At 44.7% G+C, this 24,203-nt stretch overlaps 1 protein-coding gene across 6 annotated transcripts; it reads left to right on the top strand.

Moving 5' to 3' along the window:
• The first annotated feature begins 669 nt into the window (after nt 1-669).
• On the top strand, nt 670-24,190 carry LOC106561496 (AMP deaminase 3). 6 transcript variants are annotated; one of them, XM_082957373.1, is made up of 16 exons: nt 670-987; nt 7,800-7,902; nt 16,571-16,793; nt 17,021-17,204; nt 17,354-17,519; nt 17,769-17,988; nt 18,098-18,227; nt 18,367-18,561; nt 18,829-18,960; nt 19,037-19,200; nt 19,678-19,804; nt 20,123-20,286; nt 20,480-20,600; nt 21,351-21,524; nt 21,778-21,888; nt 22,170-24,190. In XM_082957373.1, the coding sequence occupies exons 2-16, from the start codon at nt 7,845-7,847 to the stop codon at nt 22,344-22,346; spliced, it is 2,346 nt and encodes a 781-aa protein (XP_082813499.1). In that variant the 5' UTR covers nt 670-987; nt 7,800-7,844; the 3' UTR covers nt 22,347-24,190. The 6 variants fall into 6 exon arrangements, with proteins under 6 accessions (XP_082813499.1, XP_082813498.1, XP_013981012.1 ...); XM_082957372.1 differs by having other exon boundaries at nt 16,568-16,793; XM_014125537.3 differs by having other exon boundaries at nt 7,795-7,902.
• Nucleotides 24,191-24,203: the final 13 nt, after the last annotated feature.

Below are 24,203 nucleotides of genomic sequence, written 5' to 3'. Positions count from 1 at the left end.
CGTAAGGCACTACAAAGGGTAGGCCCAAAAACTTGTCAAAGACTCCAGTCACCGAAGTCATAGACTCTTCTCTCTGCTACCGCACGGCAAGCAGTAACGGAGCACCAAGTCTAGAACCAAAAGCCTCCTTAACAGCTTCTATCCCCAAGCCATAAGGCTGCTGAACAATTAATCCAATGGCCATCCGGATTATTTACTTTGCCCCCCCCCCCCCCCCTTTTGTTTTTACACTGCTGCTACTCGCTGTTTATTATCTATGCATAGTCACTTTGCACGTACCTACATGTACAAATTACCTCAACTAACCTGTACCTCTATACAGCCTCATTACTGTAATTTTATTGTGTTACTTTTTATAATTTTTTTTACTTTAGTTTATTCAGTAAATATTTTCTTAATTCTATTTCTTGAACTGCATTGTCGGTTAAGAGCTAGTAAGTAAGCATTTCACAGTACATGTGACAAATAGAATTTGATTTGACTGGATACCAAATTTCTGTAGACAATTATATGGGGGCAGCGCAAAAACTCACAGAGATCAACATTAACATTGCACTGTAAATTCAGTCATGCATTGCACCCAGTTTCTCTCTATAGATGTGTATGAGGAAGTTATGACCAATCAATATGCGGTGTATAAATAGCTTCAGAACTGGTTCAAGAAAGACAAAATAAAGAGAGAGAAAAAAAGCATATAAGGAAGTTGGCTTACGGATGTTTAAACACTTTCCATCATACTCTCAGGAAAGTTAGGTTTAGTTGGGCTACATGTAGTCAAAAGTGTATCACTCTTATTGAATCATAACTTTTGTTATTTTACAGTTTCACTTCATGGTGCAATTATTTGCATAAACTGGTGATTTTCGTTTCCCAGCCAGCAGTGAAGGGATTAACTAGCTGTGTGCCTGCTCATTTCACTAGCACACACACATTCGTCTAACGCAGCTGAGAGAGAGGTGTTCTCCACTGCTTAACAACACAGACCAGGTAAGAGCAGCTTCAAACCTAACACACATGCAAATAAATACATACACCTTTGTTTATGTAGTGTGCACACCTACGGTAACTACAGTACATTCAGAAAGTATTCATACCCCTTGACTTTGTGTTGTGTTACAGCCAGAATTTAAAATTGATTAAATACAATTATAACAACAGAAGGCGAGACCCAGATGCAGATGGTTTGAGCTCTGATATTTATTATAGTCCAAGGGGTAGGCAAAAGGCAGGTCGGGGACAGGCAAGAGTTCATAACCAGGTCAGAGTCCAAAACGTTAAAGGGCGGTAGGCAGGCTCGAGATCAGGGGCAGGCAGAATGGTCAGGCAGCCAGGCACAGAGTCAGGATGGGCAAGGGTCAGAACTAGGAGGACAAGAAAAACAGAGACAGGGAAAAACAGGAGATAGGAGAAAAACGCTGGTTGACTTGGCAAACAAGACGAACTGGCACAGACAAACAGAAAACACAGGTATAAATACACAGGGGATAATGGGGAAGATGGGCGACACCTGGAGGGGGTTGGAGACAAGCACAAGGACAGTTGAAACAGATCAGGGTGTGAAAATAATTTAGTTTTCAGAATTATTTGCAAATTTATTGAGAATGAAATACAGAAATATCTCATTTACATAAGTATTCACACCCCTGAGTCAATACATGTTAGAATCACCTTTGGTAGCGATTACAGCTATGAGTCTTTCTGGGTATGACGCTACAAGCTTGGAACACACCTGTATTTGGGGAGTTTTGCCCATTCTTCTCTGCAGATCCTCTCAAGCTCCATCAGGTTGGATGGGGAGCGTCGCTGCACAGCTATTTTCAGGTCTCTCCAGAGATGTTCGATCGGGTTCAAGTCCGGGCTCTGGCTGGGCCACTCAAGGACATTCAGAGACTTGTCCCAAAGATCTCGACCTGTTCCACAACAGCCCCGTCGACGAGGATGGGGCATGCTCGGCCCTCCATTTCCTGTAGTCTGCGATCAGCTCCTTTGTCTTTCTGACGTTGAGGGAGAGGTTGTTGTCCTTGCTCAACACTGCAATGTCTCTGACCTCCTCCCTGTAGACTGTCTCATCATCGCCAGGGATCAGGCATACCACCACTGTGTCGTCTGCAAACTTAATGATGGTGCTGGAGTTGTATGCGGCCATGCAGTCGTGGGTGAACAGGGAGTACAGGATCGCCCGTGGGGCCCCCGTGTTGAGGGTCAGCATGGCAGATGTGTTGCCCGGGATCAAGATGCAGAGTGAGGTGTTTAATCCCAGGGTCCTTAGTTTAGTGATGAGCTTGGAGGGCACGGTGCATTCTCACGTATGTGTTCCTTTTTTCAAGGTGGGAAAGGGAAGTGTGGAGTGCAATAGAGATTGCATCATCTGTGGATCTGTTGGGGCGGTATATGAATTGGAGTGGGTCCAGGGTGTCTTGAATGATGGTGTTGATGTGAGCCATGACCAGCCTTTCAAAGCACTTCATGGCTACAGACGTGAGTGCTACGGTGTCGAGTGCTACGGGTTACCTTAGATTTCTTATAAGTTTGAGTTTTTGCTCAAGAGGATAGAGTTATGGTCAGATTTGCCAAATGGAGGGCGATGTAGAGCTTTGTATGCATCTCTGTGTGTGGAGTAAAAGTGATCTAGAGTTTTTTTCACCACTAGAGGCACAGGTGACATGTTGGTAGAAATTAGGTAAAACGGATTTCAGTTTTCCTACATTAAAGTTACCGGCCACTAGGAGCGCCGCCTCTGGCCGAGCATTTTCTTGTTTGCTTATGGCCCTAGACAGCTCATGAGTGTGGTCTTAGTGCCAGCATTGGGTTAAAGTGGTTAATAACCTCTACGGGATCGGTGTCCCTATACCGGGACGGCTGTTGCTAACGTGCGCTAATGTGACTAGAATGACGTTGTAAGTAACAGCCAACTTTCCAGGACATATGCGTGGACCATTTCAGTTTGTCTGTGATGTGTACACTGTGGAACTAAAATCTCTCCACCTTCTCCACTGCTGTCCCTTCGATGTGGATAGGTGGGTGCTCCCTCTGCTGTTTCCTGAAGTCCACAATCATCTCCTTTGTTTTGTTGACGTTGAGTGAGAGGTTGTTTTCCGGGACACCACACTCTGAGTGCCCTCACCTCCTCCCTGTAGGCTGTCTCGTCGTCGTTGGTAATTAAGCCCACTACTGTTGTGTCCTCTGCAAACTTGATGATTGAGATGGAGGCGTGCATGGCCACGCAGTCGTGGGTAAACAGGGAGTACAGCAGGGGGCTGAGCACGTACCCTTGTGGGGCCCCAGTGTTGAGGGTCAGCGAAGTGGAGATGTTGTCTCCTACCTTCACCACCTGGGGGCAGCCGATCAGAAAGTCCAGGACCCAATTGCACAGGGCGGGGTTGAGACCCAGGGACTCCAGCTTGATGATGAGCTTGGAGGGTACTATGGTGTTGAATGCTGAGCTGTAGTCAATGAACAGCATTCTTACATAGGTATTCCTCTTGTCCAGATGGGATGGGGCAGTGTGCAGTGTGATGGCGATTGCATCGTCTGGGCAGTATGCAAACTGAAGTGGGTTTAGGGTGGCCAGTAAGGTAGAGGTGATATGATCCTTGACTAGTCTCTCAAAGCACTTCATGATGACAGAAGTGAGTGCTACGGGGTGGTAGTCATTTAGTTCAGTTATCTTTGCCTTCTTGGGTACAGGAACAATGGTAGCCATCTTGAAGCATGTGGGGACAGCAGACTGGAATAGGGAGCGATTGAATATGTCCGTAAACACACCAGCCAGCTGGTCTGTGCATGCTCTGAACACGCGGCTAGGGATGCCGTCTGGGCCAGCAGCTTTGCGGGGTTAACACGTTTAAATGTTTTATTCACATCGGCCATGGAGAAGGAGAGGGGGGTGCAGTCCTTGTTAGCTGTATTATCCTCAAAGCGGTCGAAGAAGGTGTTTAGTTTGTCTGGATGCGTGACGTTGGTGTCCATGACATTGCTGGTTTTCTTTTTGTAGTCTGTGAATTCCTGTAGACCCTACCACATACGTCTTGTGTCTGAGCCGTTGTATTGCGACCCCACTTTGTCCTTGTACTGGCAAGACGGTAGGAGCAAGATGGCGTCTTGGTCGGATTTGCCAAAGGGAGGGCGGGGGAGGGCTTTACAGTGAGGGAAGAAAGTATTTGATCCCCTGCTGATTTTGTACGTTTGCCCACTGACAAAGAAATTAACAGTCTATCATTTTAATGGTAGGTTTATTTAAACAGGGAGAGACAGAACAAAAACAAAAATCCTGAAAAACACATGTCAAAAATGTTATAAATTGGTTTGCATTTTAATGAGGGAAATAAGTATTTGACCCCCTCTCAATCAGAAAGATTTCTGGCTCCCAGGTGTCTTTTATACAGGTAACGAGCTGAGATTAGGAGCACACTCTTAAAGGGAGTGCTCCTAATCTCAGCTTGTTACCTGTAAAAAAGACACCTGTCCACAGAAGCAATCAATCAATCAGATTCCAAACTCTCCACCATGGCCAAGACCAAAGAGCTCTCCAAGGATGTCAGGGACAAGATTGTAGACCTACACAAGGCTGGAATGGGCTACAAGACCATCGCCAAGCAGCTTGGTGAGAAGGTGACAACAGTTGGTGCGATTATTCGCAAATGGAAGAAACACAAAAGAACTGTCAATCTCCCTCGGCCTCGGGCTCCATGCAAGATCTCACCTTGTGGAGTTGCAATGATCATGAGAACGGTGAGGAATCAGCCCAGAACTACACGGGAGGATCTTGTCAATGATCTCAAGGCAGCTGCGACCATAGTCACCAAGAAAACAATTGGTAACACACTACCCTGTGAAGGACTGAAATCCTGCAGCGCCCGCAAGGTCCCCCTGCTCAAGAAAGCACATATACATGCCCGTCTGAAGTTTGCCAATGAACATCTGAATGACTCAGAGGACAACTGGGTGAAAGTGTTGTGGTCAGATGAGACCAAAATGGAGCTCTTTGGCATCAACACAACTCGCCGTGTTTGGAGGAGGAGGAATGCTGCCTATGACCCCAAGAACACCATCCCCATCGTCAAACATGGAGGTGGAAACATTATGCTTTGGGGGTGTTTTTCTGCTAAGGGGACAGGACAACTTCACCATATCAAAGGGACGATGGACGGGGCCATGTACCGTCAAATCTTGGGTGAGAACCTCCTTCCCTCAGCCAGGGCATTGAAAATGGGTTGTGGATGGGTATTCCAGCATGGCAATGACCCAAAACACACGGCCAAGGCAACAAAGGAGTGGCTCAAGAAGAAGCACATTAAGGTCCTGGAGTGGCCTAACCAGTCTCCAGACCTTAATCCCATAGAAAATCTGTGGAGGGAGCTGAAGGTTCGAGTTGCCAAACGTCAGCCTCGAAACCTTGAAACCTTAATGACTTGGAAAAGATCTGCAAAGAGGAGTGGGACAAAATCCCTTCTGAGATGTGTTCAAACCTGGTGGCCAACTACAAGAAACGTCTGACCTCTGTGCTTGCCAACAAGGGTTTTGCCAAGTACTAAGTCATGTTTTGCAGAGCAGTCAAATACTTATTTCCCTCATTAAAATGCAAATCAATTTATAACATTTTTGACATGCGTTTTTCTGGATTCTTTTGTTGTTGTTCTGTCTCTCACTGTTCAAATAAATCTACCATTAAAATTGGAGACTGATCATTTGTAACGGTCTTCGTCGTCCTCTGATGAAGGGGAAGAGAAATCAAGAATGCCCACCCCAACTCACTCCCTGACCAACCAAAATAGAGACATAAAAGGATCTCTTAAGGTCAGGGCGTGACAGTACCCCCCCAAAGGTGCGGACTTCGGCCGCAAAACCTAAACCTATGGAGGAGGGTCCGGGTGGGCATCTACCCGTGGTGGCGGCTCAGGAGCACGACGCAGACCCCACTCCACCGCTGGCTCACCCCACTTTAATGGCTCCCCTAGAGAGTGATCTCTTGCCGCCGACCATGGACTGGGGACCCTCACAGCGGGCCCCGGACTGGCGGGCGACTCTGGCTGCGCCTGGCTGGCGGGCGACTCTGGCTGTGCCCGGCTGGCGGGCGACTCTGGCAGCTCCGGACAGGCGGGCGACTCTGGCAGCTCCGGACAGGCGGGCGACTCTGGCAGCTCCGGACAGGCGGGCGACTCTGGCAGCTCCGGACAGGCGGGCGACTCTGGCAGCTCCGGACAGGCGGGCCTTTCAGTAGGCCTGGCTCTGGGCGCAGGCACAGGACTCACCAGGCTGGGGAGACATGCAGGAGGACTGGTTCTAGGCGAAGGCACAGGATAGACTGGGTCCTGGAGACACACTGGGGGTCTGGAGCGCACGGCCTGCACAACCCGTCCTGGCTCGATGCCCACTCTCGCCCGTCAGATGTTAGGAGCTGGGATGTAGCGCACCGGGCTCTCAACGCATACTGGGGATACCGTGCGCTCTACCACATAACACGGTGCCTGACCAGTACTACGATGCCTCCTGTAAGCACGGGAAGTTGGCTCAGTATTCCTTCCTGACTCAGGCCAACTTCTCGTGTGCCCCTCCAAATTTTTGGGGGGGGCTACCTCTCGTGCCTGCTGCGCTGCCTTGCCTCATATCGCCGCCTCTCAGCTTTAGCTGCCTCCAGTTCTTCTTTCGGGCGGCGATATTCCCCAGCTTGTCTCCAGGGTCCCTTTCCATCCAGAATTTCTTCCCAAGTCCACGAATCCTGAACCCTCTGCTCCTTGTTACCACGCTGCTTGGTCCTCTTATGGTGGGTAGATCTGTATCGGTCTTCGTCGTCCTCGGATGAAGGGGAAGAGAAATCAGACCAAAATGCAGCGTGGTAAGTGTTCGTCATTTTAATGTTCAACTGAACACTAAAGCAACAAGCAAAACAAAAGAACAAACGAACAGTTCCGTCAGGTGCAAAACACTAAACTGAAAATATCTACCCACAAACCCCAAAGGAAAACAGGCTGCCTAAGTATGACTAACAATCAGCGACAACGAAGTACAGCTGTCCCTGATTGAGAGCCACACCAGGCCAAAACAAAGAAACACAAAGCATTAAGGTCAGGGCGTGACATCATTTCTTTGTCAGTGGGCAAACGTACAAAATCAGCAGGGGATCAAATTCTTTTTTCCCTCACTGTAAATTATCCTACATCAATTTCACATTTCCACAAACTCCAAAGTGTTTCCTTTCAAATGGTTTCAAGAATATGCACATCCTTGCTTCATGTCCTGAGCTACAGGCAGTTAGATCTGGGTGTGTCGTTTAAGGCGAAAATTGAAAAAAATGTTCTGGTTCTTTTTTACTTTATATTTTTACTCCTGAACTTATTTAGGCTTGCCATAATAAAGGGGTTGAGTACTTGTTGACTCAAGACATTTCAGCTTTCATTATTTATCAATTTGTAAAAATGTATAAAAAAAATACTTTCACATTATGGGGTATTGTGTGTGGGGTATTGTGTGTAGGCCATTGACACAAAATCTCAATTTCATCCATTTACAATTCAGGCTGTAACAAAAAATGTTGAAAAAAATCAGGGGGTATGAATACTTTCTGAATGCACTGTAACCACTTATTCTGTCTCTCGTGGGATGCATTTGCACAGGCAGCCCAATTCTGATATTTTTTCCTCAAATGATTAAATGACTAAGTGTATAGCAGTTACAACATTGTAAAGACCCAGCGTTTAGCCTTATGATAATGATAGTGTAGTGTAATCTAGCTAGTGAGTTCTATTTTTCTGCTCTGTGAACCATGGTTTTATAATCTTGCCTTGTATTCTGCAGTTTAGGTGTTTCCTGTACATTTTGCATAATTGGCCCAGATATTAAAGAAGATGAAGAGAAGAGACACGCCCCAATTCAAGCAGAAGTCCACTCACAACTTGGGGAAAAGTAAGCAGTGCAGTGGAAACCCACTCACACACGCAGAGACGCACCTGCACGCACTTTACGCATACATATTCGCATGTACTTTTACACACATATCAATGCAAGAAAGACAGCAACTGGGCCAAAAGTACGTGATCGCAAAGGAAAATCTAGTGTAGCAGCTTCTACTCTGCCCTCAGATACCATGCCAGCCCTGACATTTCTTGACTCTCTGCCCAAAAAGAATCTGAATTCTGAGGTGAGAATGCAGCCCAGGGCATTCCATTGTTCTCTACCAGTATTTATGAGCTAAGAACAGGGCCTGAGTGTCCTGGACACACTGTACAGCAGGGTGTAATAACAAAACACACACATTTACACTGAACAATACTGTGTTGATTGAGTTGATACACATACACTCATAATCATGTGCAGCACCGCAAGCTTGGGTGTAACATTGTATTTCATTTGGGGATATTACTACATTAGTATGTCTTGATAGAGGAAATATGGTATGTGGTATGAGTTACCCACAAAATGTGACACATGCCAGGTTGGATGTGGTACTACTGCATGTAACTTCAGCTTTTTTCATCACAGAGAGAGCAACAAATTGGAGAGATTGTCACATGCCAGGCCTTTAAAGAGTGCATAGCCTCTGTACCAACACTCCATATAGTATGTCTGTAAACACTTCCTCTATAACTGAGTTGCTGTTGATAATAAGGGAGCTGGTTCTCTTATTTCTGCTGAATGGTGTAAGATACCTTCTCTTTCCTAAATTTAGAGGCCTCGCTATCACCATACTGTTACGCAGGAGCTGGTTTATCAAGTGAGCTTAAGCCTACAGAGCCCATGCCTACGTTAAGCCTAAGGTGTGTTTTGTGTGCTTTCACACACAACAGAGTCATGATTGACTCTGACTACCATTTGTATGATGTCTGTCTGGTCTGTCTTCACAATAATTCATAAGAGGTGTTACATAATACAATTGCAATGCCAAAGTTACTCAAGCATAACAGTAACTTGAGAGAGGTTGTGGTTATATGTGGCTCGGAGTGTGAGTGAAAGATGGGGAAGTAGTTTTGTGTCTGGGGAGGGCAAGACAAGACAGGACTGACACACATACACAGAGCTCTGTGGGATGGGCATGTACTACAGCAACACTTCCCAGGCTGAGTCAAGTTTCTCCCAATTTTTTTCCTGCAAAGAAAGGAGAGGCCAGGAGATGCAGCTCAGCTGTAAAGAAATACAAATAAATAGAACTAGTCCCCCGAGAGCACCACACACTCCACTCATCTGATTCTGTAGCAACAGGACACAACACTGAACAGGTAAACAATGCACAACTTACTGTATCTACCACCTTCTCAGCTTTATTACACTTTGGAGTAAGTAGTAGGCCTGTGTGTCTACATTTTTGGGGGGTTTTGCATGTTTTGACTGGAGATGATTTACATATTTTGAACTGCCCTCTAGCTGTCTTGTTCCAGACCCTTTCCATTCCCTGTCAGTGGACTAGTGTTATTATTACACAGCAAAAATAGTTCCTGGCATTTGTCACCCTGGTGATTCAGCATACTGCTGTTGGATTACATTATGTTTGCTTATGTAAGGGCTTGGGGGGAAAGCTTGTCTGTTGACACCCAGCGTATAGTAAGGGTAAAGGCGGACACTAGGCCACTCACTGCAAACAGGATTCGGTACTCTATGCCTGGTATCTTACGTCAAGGTCTATCAAAGTATATGGGGTTGGGAATGTATGCAGTTTACTGCAACATTGTGTCCTGGCTGTTTCAGTGTGTTTCATTCAGTATGGCACAATGTTTCAGGGACAGAGTGTTCCATACATTGCCATTAGCTCTACTGGGCACAGCACATTTTATTCTGTCAGGTACTTGTATTCTTGGTCCTGTTCTGGATTATGGAAACCTGTTTAATCTGAGTTGTCTGGCCAACACAGTAAAGGGTGTGGTTGCTATGCTCCTGGCAGGCAGGCAGGGCCCAGTTCTGGGTATGGCTTTTAGTAGAGGCAGCTGGTACAGACAGACAAGCATGTGTTTTCTCTTTGTCGTTTAGCAGAGCATCTTGCTTGCCTCCCTCAAGGACATGGCTAGAAGATCAAAGGCAAAGAGGTTGCCTCCTGCCAGTTATGATCTATTCAAGAAAGCATTATGTCCTCTGCTCTCCTGTTCCCCTTGTTACAGTGCGTTGTGGGTGGTCAAGAAGCCATCACCCCATACTACAGTAAGTCACTGCCTCACCCCCCGTGCTGAGAGCCAGTTGTGACATACACAGCTTGGATTAGCTGGCCCAGTCTCCATGATGCTCCCAGTTTCCTGAAATACAGAGGGAGAAGGGTACTCATGACAGCAACAACCAGCTGCCTCATACAGAGACAGGAGTTGATAAACAACTGAGCAAAGCCAGAGAAAGACACACTAAAAGAGATAAAGACACTGTATCACACTGAAGAGACAGAGGCAATTAGAGATTACAGTCAAAACCGAGACCACGACAGTCACAACAAGCAGTTAGAGACTACAGTCAAAACAGAGACCAAGACAGTCACAACAAGCAGTTAGAGACTACAGTGAAAACAGAGACCAAGACAGTCACAACAAGCAGTTAGAGACTACTGTCAAAACAGAGACCAAGACAGTCACAACAAGCAGTTAGAGACTACAGTCAAAACAGAGACCAAGACAGTCACAACAAGCAGTTAGAGACTACTGTCAAAACAGAGACCAAGACAGTCACAACAAGCAGTTAGAGACTACTGTCAAAACAGAGACCAAGACAGTCACAACAAGCAGTTAGAGACTACAGTCAAAACGGAGACCAAGACAGTCACAACAAGCAGTTACAGTGGGGGAAAAAAGTATTTGATCCCCTGCTGATTTTGTACGTTTGCCCACTGACAAAGAAATGATCAGTCTATAATTTTAATGGTAGGTTTATTTGAACAGTGAAACAGAATAACAACAAATAAATCCAGAAAAAACGCATGTCAAAAATGTTATAAATTGATTAGCATTTTAATGAGGGAAATAAGTATTTGATCCCCTCTCAATCAGAAAGATTTCTGGCTCCCAGGTGTCTTTTATACAGGTAACGAGCTGAGATTAGGAGCACACTCTTAAAGGGAGTGCTCCTAATCTCAGCTTGTTACCTGTAAAAAAGACACCTGTCCACAGAAGCAATCAATCAATCAGATTCCAAACTCTCCACCATGGCCAAGACCAAAGAGCTCTCCAAGGATGTCAGGGACAAGATTGTAGACCTACACAAGGCTGGAATGGGCTACAAGACCATCGCCAAGCAGCTTGGTGAGAAGGTCACAACATTTGGTGCGATTATTCGCAGATGGAAGAAACACAAAAGAACTGTCAATATCCCTCTGCCTGGGGCTCCATGCAAGATCTCACCTCGTGGAGTTGCAATGATCATGAGAACGGTGAGGAATCAGCCCAGAACTACACGGGAGGATCTTGTCAATTATCTCAAGGCAGCTGGGACCATAGTCACCAAGAAAACAATTGGTAACACACTACGCCGTGAAGGACTGAAATCCTGCAGCGCCCGCAAGGTCCCCCTGCTCAAGAAAGCACATATACATGCCCGTCTGAAGTTTGCCAATGAACATCTGAATGACTCAGAGGACAACTGGGTGAAAGTGTTGTGGTCAGATGAGACCAAAATGGAGCTCTTTGGCATCAACTCAACTCGCCGTGTTTGGAGGAGGAGGAATGCTGCCTATGACCCCAAGAACACCATCCCCACCGTCAAACATGGAGGTGGAAACATTATGCTTTGGGGGTGTTTTTCTGCTATGGGGACAGGACAACTTCACCGCATCAAAGGGACGATGGACGGGGCCATGTACCATCAAATCTTGGGTGAGAACCTCCTTCCCTCAGCCAGGGCATTAAAAATGGGTCGTGGATGGGCATTCCAGCATGACAATGACCAAAACACACGGCCAAGGCAACAAAGGAGTGGCTCAAGAAGATGCACATTAAGGTCCTGGAGTGGCCTAGCCAGTCTCCAGACCTTAATCCCATAGAAAATCTGTGGAGGGAGCTGAAGGTTCGAGTTGCCAAACGTCAGCCTCGAAACCATAATGACTTGGAGAAGATCTGCAAAGAGGAGTGGGACAAAATCCCTCCTGAGATGTGTGCAAAACTGGTGGCCAACTACAAGAAACGTCTGACCTCTGTGATTGTCAACAAGGGTTTTGCCACCAAGTACAAAGTCATGTTTTGCAAAGGGGTCAAATACTTATTTCCCTCATTAAAATGCAAATCATTTTATAAAATTTTTGACATGCGTTTTATTTTTGTTGTTATTCTGTCTCTCACTGTTCAAATAAACCTACCATTAAAATTATAGACTGATCATTTCTTTGTCAGTGGGCAAACGTACAAAATCAGCAGGGGATCAAATACTTTTTTCCCCCACTGTAGAGACTACAGTCAAAACAGAGACCAAGACAGTCACAACAGGGAGCCACACCTGCATCATAGTAGTGAACAACACAGTCATAGAAAGAGATTCACAAGAGAGACAGAGAGTCACCACTGGGGAATACAGACTCGTCACTCAGAGCCAGAGAGCCAGGATGACTGCAGAAGGTAAGAGTGAGCGATAAAGCTACCTTCTGACCATCTTGTTGTGTTGTGTGATGATGGACGTTATGTGAAAGGCAGAGGTTATTGAATGCCTATGGCTTGGGGAACTTTGAGGGTCAGGATCTACGGGATAGAGCACTTCCTATGTGCAAGAAAAGACTGTGACAATAGCCAAACGCAGAGAAAGGGGCATTTTCAGAGGAAATAGAAATCAGTTAGGATAAGGTGACAGTTTGATGATGATGTGTGTTTGGATTCTATGTTATGGTGTGTAGAGGCATTGACCTTCCTCACAGTGTAACATGTACGCTGGGAGTCGGGAAGCAAGTTCAGGGAGCGTATTTAATAAATAAATGAACATAGACCAAAACAAAAAACACAGGTAGCGTACAGACATGAACACTGGAACAGAAACAATAACACCTGGGGAAGGAACCAAAGGGAGTGACATTTATAGGGAAGGTAATCAGGCAGGTGATTGAGTCCAGGTGAGTCTGATGAGGTGCTGATGTGTGTAAAGATGGTGACAGGTGTGCGTAACACTGAGCAGCTTGATGACTTCGAGCCCCGGGTGAGGGAGTATACGTGATACACGGATACAAAGTCAACAACTAAATCATGACAGCAAGTAAAACACTTAATAAATGACACCGTTTTTTTGCTATCATTAAAACTCAGCTAAAATATACACTGTTGTTGACTGTGTTGTATGTAGTCACATCCAAAATGATTGGCACCCTTGATAAAGATGCGCTAAAACGACTGTATAAAATAATACAAATACTGAGCTACAGTATATTGTCAATGCAATAAAAGGGGACAATAATAATATTATATTCTAAAACAATTGCTCAGAGAAGGAGAATAATAATACAATCTAAAAAAATAGGTGTTAAAATTATTGGCACCCCTGTTTTCAATACTCCGGCACCCTCCCCTTGTTAGGATAACGGCACTGAGACTTTTCCAAAAATGTTTTATGAGATCAGAGAACACATTGGGAAGGATCTTAGACCATTCCTCAATACAGAATCTTTCCAGATCCTTGATATCTGTCTGTCTGCGCTTATGGACTGCCCTCTTTAATTCAAACCACAGGTTTTCAATGGGGTTCAAGTCCGGAGACATAGATGGCCATTTCAAAATGTTTATTTTGTGGTCAATTAACCATTTTTGATTTGTGCTTGGGGTTATTTTCTTGCTGGAAGATCCACTTGTGGCCAAATTTCAGCCTCCGGCTAGATGCAACCAGGTTTTTGGCAAAAATATCCTAGTACATGGTAGAGTTCACATGATGCCGTTGACCTTAACAAGGGCCTCAGAAACAATGGAAGCAAAACAGACCCATAACATCAAAGATCCACCACCATATTTTACAGTAGGTATGAGGTTATTTTCTGCATATGCATTCTTCTTTTGAGGCCAAACCCACCGCTAGTGTGCATGCCAAATAGCTATATTTTCATCTCATCTGACCATAACACCCAGTTCTTATCCAAGTACCAATGCCGTTTAGCAAACTCCAGGTGTTTACATTGGTTGGATGCTCTTAATAAAGGCTTTTATTATCCAATACCAGGCAAGTTTACCATTATTCCAATGGTTTTAAACTTCTTAATTGTTGCCCTAATAGCGGTATATTTGTTTTTTGTTGGGGGGAGTAGGGAGGCAGTTCCCCAATCTGGTCCATATTCCAAAATATATATATTGTTTTTGCATCCTGTGCGGTATTCATATTTCCATGATCAGCCATAAGTTCATAAACACTTTATATATTGACATATCCTACTATGTGTCACACACCTCCTCACACTTGTATGTTTTTATGCACACTCAACCTTTAAGGCCCAGTGCAGTTAAAATTACACTACATGATCAAAAGTATGTGGACACCTGCTCGTCAAACATCTCACTCCAAAATCATGGGCATTAATATGGAGTTGGTCCCCCGTTTGCTGCTATAACAGCCTCCACTCTTCTGGGAAGGCTTTCCCCTAGATGTTGGAACATTGCTGCAGGGATTTGCTTCCATTCAGCCACAACAGCATTAGTGAGGTGGGGGCACTGATGTTGGGCGATTAGGCTTGGCTCGCAGTCGGCGTGCCGATTTATCCTAAAGGTGTTTGATGGGGTTGAGGTCAGGGCTCTGTGCAGGCCAGTCAAGTTCTTCTACACCGATCTCAACAAACCATTTCTGTATGGACCTCTCTTTGTGCACGGGGGTATTGTCATGCTGAAACAGGAAAGGGCCTTCATCAAACTTTTGCCACAAATTTAGAAGCTTTGTTCTAGAATGTCATTGTATGCTGTAGCATTGACTTCCCTTCACTGGAACTAAGGGGCCTAGCCCGAACCATGAAAAACAGCCCATTATTCCTCCTCCACCAAACTTTACTGTTGGCACTATGCATTCGGGCAGGTAGCGTTCTCCTGGCATCCGCCAAACCCAGATTAGTCCGTCAGACTGCCAGATGGTGAAGTGTGATTCATCACTCCAGAGAATGCGTTTCCACTGCTCCAGAGTCCAATGGCAGAGCGCTTTACACCACTCCAGCTGACGTTTGGCATTGCGCATGGTGATCTTAGGCTTGTGTGCGGCTCCTCGGCCATGGGAACCCAATGCATGAAGCTCTCGACGAACAGTTCTTGTGCTGACGTTGCTTCCAGAGGCAGTTTGGAACTCGGTAGTGAGTGTTGCTACTGAGGACAAATGATTTTTACACGCTATGTGCTTCAGCACTTGGTGGTCGCGTTCTGTGAGCTTGTGTTGCCTACCGCTTCGCGGCTGAGCCATTGTTGCTCCTAGACATTTCCACTTCACAATAACAGCACTTACAGTTGACCGGGGAAGCTCTAGCAGGACATAAATTTGACGAACTGACTTGTTGGATAGGTGGCATCCTATGATGGTGCCATCGTGAAAGTCACTGAGCTCTTCAGTACGGCCATTCTACTGGCAATTTTTGTCTATGGAGATTGCATGGTGGTGTGCTCGATTTGATACACCTGTCAGAAAGGGGTGTGACTGAAATAGAAGAATCCACTAATTTTAAGGGGCGTCCACATACACTACAACATATGTTTTTCCTGTTTTGTATCATATTGTACAACAGCTGATGAAACTAAAACTGTAAAAGTGTGATCAGTGTTATTTCCTGATAGTGGTTGGTTTAAATCAGCCTGTTACCATGGGCGGGAGTTTCGGCTTGCCTGGTGGCATTACCAGTTGGTAAATTGGTTAATAGACCAATAACAAGGAGAGTTCCAAACCTCTCTGCCAATAACAGCTAGTTTTTTGTTTTCCCCTCCCCACTCAGACCACAGACAGTCCTAGCAAAATTATTGCTTGAAAAATATTTTTTTGGCTAAAAATACATTTTTTATCGATTTTCATGGAAAACTATTACAGTAAGGTACATAATTGTCACACAGAAATGTTTTGATGTTGATATACAAACAGCTGCACTGGACCTTTCAATACATTATTAATGCCATTTTCTAAAATGATTTATAAACAAAATATATATAGTCACTTAGATAATTGGACACAGAGAGACTGGGTGGCTGAACGATTTTCCTCTTCATACTCAATGAGTGACCTACAACCCAGGAGCGCAATGGTGACAATGTATCTAGTTGACCTAGTTGGTGAATAGTTGTGTTCACTGTAACATGATTATGACACTGGCAGCAAATGAAGGCACATAAAAACAGAAGACAAGGACTCGTACACAAGGACACGTGTCCCCAGTACACCATGCTCTCAGATTCAGCATGCTGTACTTGTATTTATTGCCTCTCCTAAGATGTTTTGATTTCCATAACAGCAGTATTAGTTCATATACTTGAACCAAAAGAGTGAAAATATGACTGTAATCAACAAGATAATCATACCAACAGTCTTCATTTATAAGTCGTTTATAAATCCATTTTAAGGACATTGAGCATATGTCACAACCATGTGTGTTAAACCTAAAACAAGGACAGTATATTTCATGTATACAGTATGCTCGATCAATCCTGCATAATAAAAGCTCCTGTGTGTTCCTCTGTTTCAGTAGAGATGCCGCGTCAGTTCCCCAAGGTCTTGCTGAGCGAGGTGGATGAGTCAGTGCGTCTGCTGGCAGAGAAGGTGTATGCCTCGGCGCTGAAGGAGGAGGACACCAAGGATTCCCTGTCCATGTACACGGTGTCCGAGGACTGTCCCATCGGCATGAACCAGGTCCGGGAGCGAGAGATGCTCAAGGAGATCGCCGAGCAGTACTCTGAGGAGAGCACTAAAAGGTCAGAGGGCACAAATCAATTCACGGGGTCTAATTGTCAGTTTGATTCCGTTCAAGTCAAATTAACTTCAATTAAATTGCTGACTTTTTGTCAGTGAGGTTAATTTTCCTCAAGTGACTTGAACGTCATGGAGTTAAAAAGGAGTTGACCTCACTTGATTTTCAATAGGAGTCGGCGTAGCGTCTGCATTTTCCACCTATCGACTTGTATGATGTTGGTCTCTCCAGGAAGAAGAGTTTCAAAATGAAGCGTTCCCAGTCATTATCTCAGCAGTTCCCCAGTTCCCTCAACATTAGTCCAGAGTGGGCTTTGTCTGTAGTCGCCCCTCTGTTCGCCCCTGGCTCCCACTGTATCACAGAGAACTCCCTAGAGTTCCAGAGGGTCACCATTAGCGGAGACTATTGTGCAGGGGTAAGGGGCATTATACAATAATATATTCATTCATCATTTAATCACATCACAAATCATTTCCTACTACATGCAATGACTGAAAAGTTATATCAAGGCATGGGCTGGCCATTTCTAATGCCTATGGTCTTGTCAACACGTGTTTTTCCCAGATCACAGTGGAGGACTATGAGCAGGCAGCCAAGACCCTGATTAAAGCCCTGTTTATCAGGGAGAAGTACTCCAGGCTGGCCTACCACCGCTTCCCCAGGACCACCGCCCAGTTCCTCCGCAGCGCTGAGAACCAGAAGTGGAACGTGGAGGATGAGATCTTGCCAGGTAGAAAATCAAACTGTACACAGCCGGGCATCAACCACATACCAATACCTGCTCATCAATCTAACAAGTCCTACAGTGTAGGACTTTGGATCAAAGTGCTCTAGAAACAGCTTTGCCTTGATTACTTCTGAGCTCAAGCTTTCGAAAAGGACCCAAAGGAAAAGTAACTCCACTCGAGACACTCAGATTCTTCTTAAGCTGTTTCCTCTGTCTCCCCTCTGTTCACCTATCTAATCCTGTCCTCTGCAGACATGTGCCCCTGCCCTCAAGAGGGGGAGGACCCATACACTACGGAGGGCATCCCTGATGATCTGAACTACGCATTGCAGATGAAGGACGGTATTGTGTATGTGTACAATGACGCAGAGGCCCTGAAGCAGCAGCAGCCCCGCAGCCTGCCCTACCCTGACCTGGAGACCTTCGCCATTGACCTCAGCCATGTCCTCGCCATGATCGCCGACGGGCCTACGTGAGCACCCCACCGCCCACATCACCACCTCACGCTGACTGTTGCCCAATTCTCAATGACCCATCTATTACGGTGTTTGTAATATCATCTAATATCATTCTTCTCACAGGAAAACCTACTGCCACAGACGACTGAACTTCATGGCCTCCAAGTTCTATCTGCATGAGATGCTGAATGAGATGGCTGAGCTGAAGGAGCTGAAACGTGTTCCTCACAGAGACTTCTATAACGTCAGGAAGGTTGGTGATATATAGAATCTAAGGTGTAATACAAATAAATAGGTTTGAAAAACTCCCATGATTACATTTCACTGACTCAAGCTGTGCTTTAGAACAAGCTGACACATTTTTTCCGGCTTATGTTTCCTCATACATGCAGGTAGACACTCACATCCACGCAGCTGCTTGCATGAACCAAAAGCACCTGCTGAAGTTCATCCAGACCACCTACAAGACCGAGGCGGACCGAGTGGTGCTGGAGAAGGGGGGCAAAAAGCTTACCTTGAAACAGGTGTTTGACACCCTGACCATGGACCCCTATGACCTCACTGTGGACTCCCTGGATGTTCACGCTGTAAGAATGTTCCCAAAACACTTAATGTTCTAATGCTTGAAATAATATTGGACAGTATTTAGGTTATTACAGTTTATAGGTTACATCAACTTAACACATTTAAAACACCTATCCTGCTTCACGATTAAACTGTTCATAAGCAGTTTATAGCACCTTTATAATGCACATATGAATTTTCAGAATTAAGTCTGTAAACAATTGCAGTTTGGCAGTAGGTTCCATGTAACTTGGCAGCAGTTTCTCTGAGAATGGTGTTTACTCTCTTAGGGAAGGCAAACATTCCACCGCTTTGACAAGTTCAACTCCAAGTACAACCCAGTGGGAGCCAGCGAACTCCGAGAGATTTACCTGAAAACAGACAACTTCATCAAAGGGGAATACTTTGCTCGCATCATCAAGGTATAGCGTCAACTTATCCACAACTTCACTATCATGGACATCTCTAACATCCTGCTATTCACTTCCTCTATAACAGGAAGTGGCCCATGAGCTGGAGGAGAGTAAGTACCAGCACGCAGAGCCCCGTATGTCCATCTACGGCCGCTCCCCTGACGAGTGGGAGAGCCTGGCCTCATGGTTCATCCTGCACAAGGTGCACTCCCCCAATATGCGCTGGGTCATCCAGGTGCCCAGGATCTAGTAAGTGCCATGGATAGAAGAATTATACACATCCAAACCTGGCACAGAAGCTGGACAAAATTAAGATAAAGGCAATGCTGCTCTCAATGCTGATTTTAAGACTAGTGACACTATAATGCTTCAACCGTAATGGTCTTTGTAAGACTACACTACTTGTAATTGTTCCATGGCAGTGGACAGGTATAAAATGTGACATGTTACATTGTAAACCAGGGTGATGGTCCCTTTTTAAAAGCTGTTATTTAACTTTGACCCCGTTGATTACCAGCTCTTGTTTGCACATACCAATGAATGGCAGGTGTATAAGACACACAAAGGCTAGAAGGAATGGCGCTGCTACTTGTACAAATAAAGGCAGTGGTCATTATTATCAAATCAGTCAACAGTTGAACTGAATCCATCATCAGTCGTACAGTGATCAAGCAAATTACATGTCTAAAGGTATCCGTTTCACAAATGTATCGTTTTGTCTTGCAGTGACATTTTCAAGTCGAAGAACATAATACCAAACTACGCCAAGCTGCTGGAAAATATTTTCCTCCCACTGTTCAAGGCTACAGTCAATCCACAAAAGAACAAGGAGATGCACGTTTTCTTGAAATATGTGCGTATTTACAACACACGGCAGGGTGGCTAAACTTTATCAGACTGGTTCTACAAGTCAGAAATGTTGGTGAAAGAGCTATAATTCACATTCATCCTAATAATCAAAATGTTGATATTAGATTGCATTTATACAGTAGTACTTTCCCCTGGGTCTCAAAGCATCTTACAGTGTATGAGAGTAACTCACTACTTCCACCACCACCAATAGGTAGCATCCTCCTGGGTCTAGCATCATGCATGTCAGACATTTTGTGCCAGAATATCTCCCGTGCACCAGCTATGGCACATGCTCAGATCCACAACTCCTGTCCTGTAGGTAACTGGGTTTGACAGTGTGGATGATGAGTCCAAGCACAGCGACCACATGTTCTCCTACAAGAGCCCCAAACCTGAGGAGTGGACCTCAGGCGAAAACCCACCCTACAGTTACTACCTCTTCTACATGTACGCCAACATCATGGTGCTCAACAACCTGAGGAAGTAAGTCCATGCTCCGGACCAGGGTGTCAAGTAAACATGTACTGATAGTATTCCCATGTGTTGCCTACATGCTATGATTAAAGGTAGACTCAGCAATATACGGTATAATATATATTTATTTGTCCTACTGTTACATAAATATGTCTTCTTTGTCTTTATGTAATGTGACGCGTCATTGTTTGTTTTCCCTCAGGGAACGAGGCCTCAATACCTTCCAGTTCCGGCCCCACTGTGGCGAGGCCGGGTCCATCACCCACCTGGTCTCTGCCTTCCTCACGGCCGACAACATCTCCCATGGCCTCAACCTAAAGAAGGTCCTACACCTCAACTCTGACCCCTAATCATTACCTATGAAATGGCCAAGATTGGGTAGTAACTGATTACATGTAACAGGGATTATAATCTTTGAATGCGGTGCTGAGCCACAGCTTTCAGTGGGAATGGAAGCGTTTCCCTTCTGTTCCAATCCATTTCAAATCTCCAAAACGGCCAAAATTGCTTGCTTGCTTTCTACAGAAACTTTTTTTTATCCAAAAAGTCAGACAGCCCACTGACTGAGAACTGATTTATTCCACATTTCATCAGGATCTTTATGTCAAAAGGACATTATTGATCAACGCAGCTCCATCCTGTTCAGTTCCCAATGTCTGGGATGACACATGACAAATCAGCTGCTTACTCAGCTACATTTCTACTTTCAGTGGAAACGAGTACACCAAAAACAACCTGTGTCTTTGCAGACAGATCTACGTGTTTTTGTAAACTTTTAGTCTACAGTCAGAATATTTGCACGATTGATCATCCAAATCATGAAGTAATCAGATTTATCTGGGATCTGTTACATCTGTCTATTGAAGGCTTTATCATACCTGACTGTTATGTTAAGGGTTGGTCAGTAAATCAAAACCTATAATTGCAGAATCAAAGAATGAGGTTTGGGAAAGCTTTCCCTGGAACTTGACAGTGAAGCTGACATTTTAGTAGTGATGCCATTTCATCAAGGACATGGGTCATGGCCAAGACAAAGGGAGTGTTGACATCTCTCCATCTCTCTCCTTCCCCAGAGTCCTGTGCTGCAGTACCTGTACTACCTGGCCCAGGTCCCCATCGCCATGTCTCCTCTGAGCAACAACAGCCTGTTCCTGGAGTACTCCAAAAACCCTCTCAAGGAGTTCCTCCAGAAAGGCCTGTGTGTGTCCCTGTCCACCGACGACCCCATGCAGTTCCACTACACCAAGGTCACTGGGCTCTTCAGTAGATAGATCTAAAAGGATTGGATAGGTGTAAGCAATGTGGCAGAAGTTACAACTAGCCCACCAGAAGGCAAGATGAAGCTATCACCATAATGTTTTATATCTATCCAACCCAGCCGCAAGAGAGTAACAATTGTAAAATCAATGTTTGACGGTCAATCTTCTGTGTGTGAAATAAAATAGCACGTTAGCAAAGAAGCTTTGGGAAAACTCCCCCGTCTGTTTGTCCATGCTGCAGGAGGCCTTGATGGAGGAATATGCCATTGCAGCCCAGCTGTGGAAGCTAAGCACCTGTGACACATGTGAGATCGCCAGGAACAGTGTGCTGCAGAGTGGTCTGTCTCATCAGGTACAGTAAACAACACAAAATACTTGGTAAATAGAACTGCTTAATAAATTGTAGTGTTGTGGTAAACACTAGTAATGCCTGGCCTGCTGACTATGACAGATGTCTTCAACCTCCTTAAAATTACGCTCATGCCAACAGTTCAGGAGAACACACCATGACGTCACCTCATAAGTGATTTACGTAGCCATCCCCCTCCTCATGTAATTCCTGAGTATGCCTCAGTGTGCTGTGTCACAGAGGTGACACATATCCCCCTTTACTCCTCCCTTTACTTCTGCCAGGAAAAGAAGCACTTCCTGGGGCCCAACTACCTGCAGGACGGGCCGGAGGGAAACGACATCAGACGGACCAATGTGGCTCAGATCCGCATGGCCTACCGCCACGAGACTCTGTGCAATGAGCTCAGCTTCCTGGTGGAGGCCGTAAAGACCGAGGCCAGCGGCACCCAGGGAGAGTGACCACAGCACAGAGACCCTTTTCACACTGCCGAGCTGAGCCAGGCTTAGCCAAGCTGAGCCGTACAGTGCTTGCCTGGTCAGTGGTTACACATTCACTGCACAGTAGTTGCTAGAACTGTGCTGGAAAGGTCAATGTGAAAAGATAGTATCTGAGACAGCACTGTATGGTTTGGGTCAGGAGATAATGTGACCTCTGGTCTCTATTTCAGCTCTAGACCACAGCCAAATAATGTACTGGGTCGTTCCATGAAATTAGTGCCTTTTGCATCCCTTTGTGCACCAATATTGAATTTTAAAAGCCTTTTATATTAAATAAAGTGACTTTTAATATAGACCACATGGAGAATTCAATCAGATTTTTTACATGAACGAAGACTTGCTAAAGTGCCAAAACTCAGAATTTTGACATGTCCCTACATGCACCTTCTGTGACTTCTAGGAAGATTCAACCCATTTAACCCCAAAATGTCTCAAGTTTTCACCATCATGGTAAAGCCCTAGTTATTTTGTTGCTTTGACAAAGGCATTTCTAAAAATGATTATTCATTGAATCTGATTAGTTATTTACTTACATCAGTCCCTCATTTTAATGTCAACCATGTTACGTGATCTGAAATGTTGTTTTAATATATTGAAACCATTCCTTTATAGTTTTTTCAAAAGAAACATTGAACATCTAACTGTCAAATCATAGTGTAAAAGCAAGTGAGCTGGTTCTACTCTTCTTGGCCATTTGCTGGTGTTTAGTGGCAGAAAACTGAGAAGGTGGAGCATAACACGTCAACCCTGTTACCCATAGATATACAGATAGAAGCTTGCATTCAATTGCCCCTCCCTGTTGTACACAACAAGCTTCCATTCCCCCTGTCACAAGGGGATTTATGGCTGATTTAAGATGAAATCGTCAACCCTGCTACAGTCAACCCTGTTACTTTATTTGGCATTTAACAGGCTCTAGTAATTTTTTTAATTTAACCTCGAGATGGGAAAATGTGTTTTTTATTAAGTTGAATGTGTGCTCTTTATGACAGAATGTTAAAATTAGGAGAACAGACATTTTTTTATAGCAAGTTACACTTCTCAAAAGGCACCGAATTGGTGGAAAGATCCAACTGTTACTGGGCTATGGTAATACTGAGATAAGGCACCATGCTAAATGAATAAGACCGTACTGTGTAAGCTACGCCACATCAAGCCAAGCTAACAGCACCATACTAGGCAAATCACACAGTACCCATGTCCTCTGTTGACTCATTTGCATGCAGGTTTTTTTATGATCTTTGAGAAAGCAGAACTTAATCCCTATCTCGTTTTCTCATGTTCAACTAGAAAACCAGTTTACTGTACACTGCCACTCCCAGGTCCTGTTCAACAAATACTACCAACTGTGCCAATGCAAGAGTTCTCACGCCAGAATGAAAGCCAATCCGAGAGCATAGCCATTTTTTGTTGTTCTGGCCTTTCTATTTGAATTACAGTACGTAATGGTAGAAGGGATATTATTGTGTTCTAGCAGGTGAAGGACTCACATTTAAAGAATAGCCATACATTTTGTTGCACTGTTACTAAGTTCGTAGCTGGGTAAGAGAGCGAGTGGTGTTTTTTATTATACAACTTTGGTAAGAGGTTAACTACGGAGCACTTTCTATAATTTTGAATGCTTCTCTTATGTGGTCATCATATCATTGACAAAAAGCACTTGACAAAAGGTGAACTGTAATCATGTGCCAACTATGACAAACTTTCACCCTAGAAATGGTTCATTGTCTGAATGCAGCATAAATGTCACTCGTGTATGATCGGGAAATTTGTTTTTATATGACAATAAAGAGTTACTTAGAATAGGCGTCTGTTTGT

This window comes from Salmo salar, chromosome 10, assembly GCF_965601325.2.
Source record: "Salmo salar chromosome 10, fSalSal1, whole genome shotgun sequence".
Lineage (NCBI taxonomy): Eukaryota > Metazoa > Chordata > Actinopteri > Salmoniformes > Salmonidae > Salmo > Salmo salar.
This window is presented reverse-complemented; position numbering and strand designations above follow the sequence as displayed.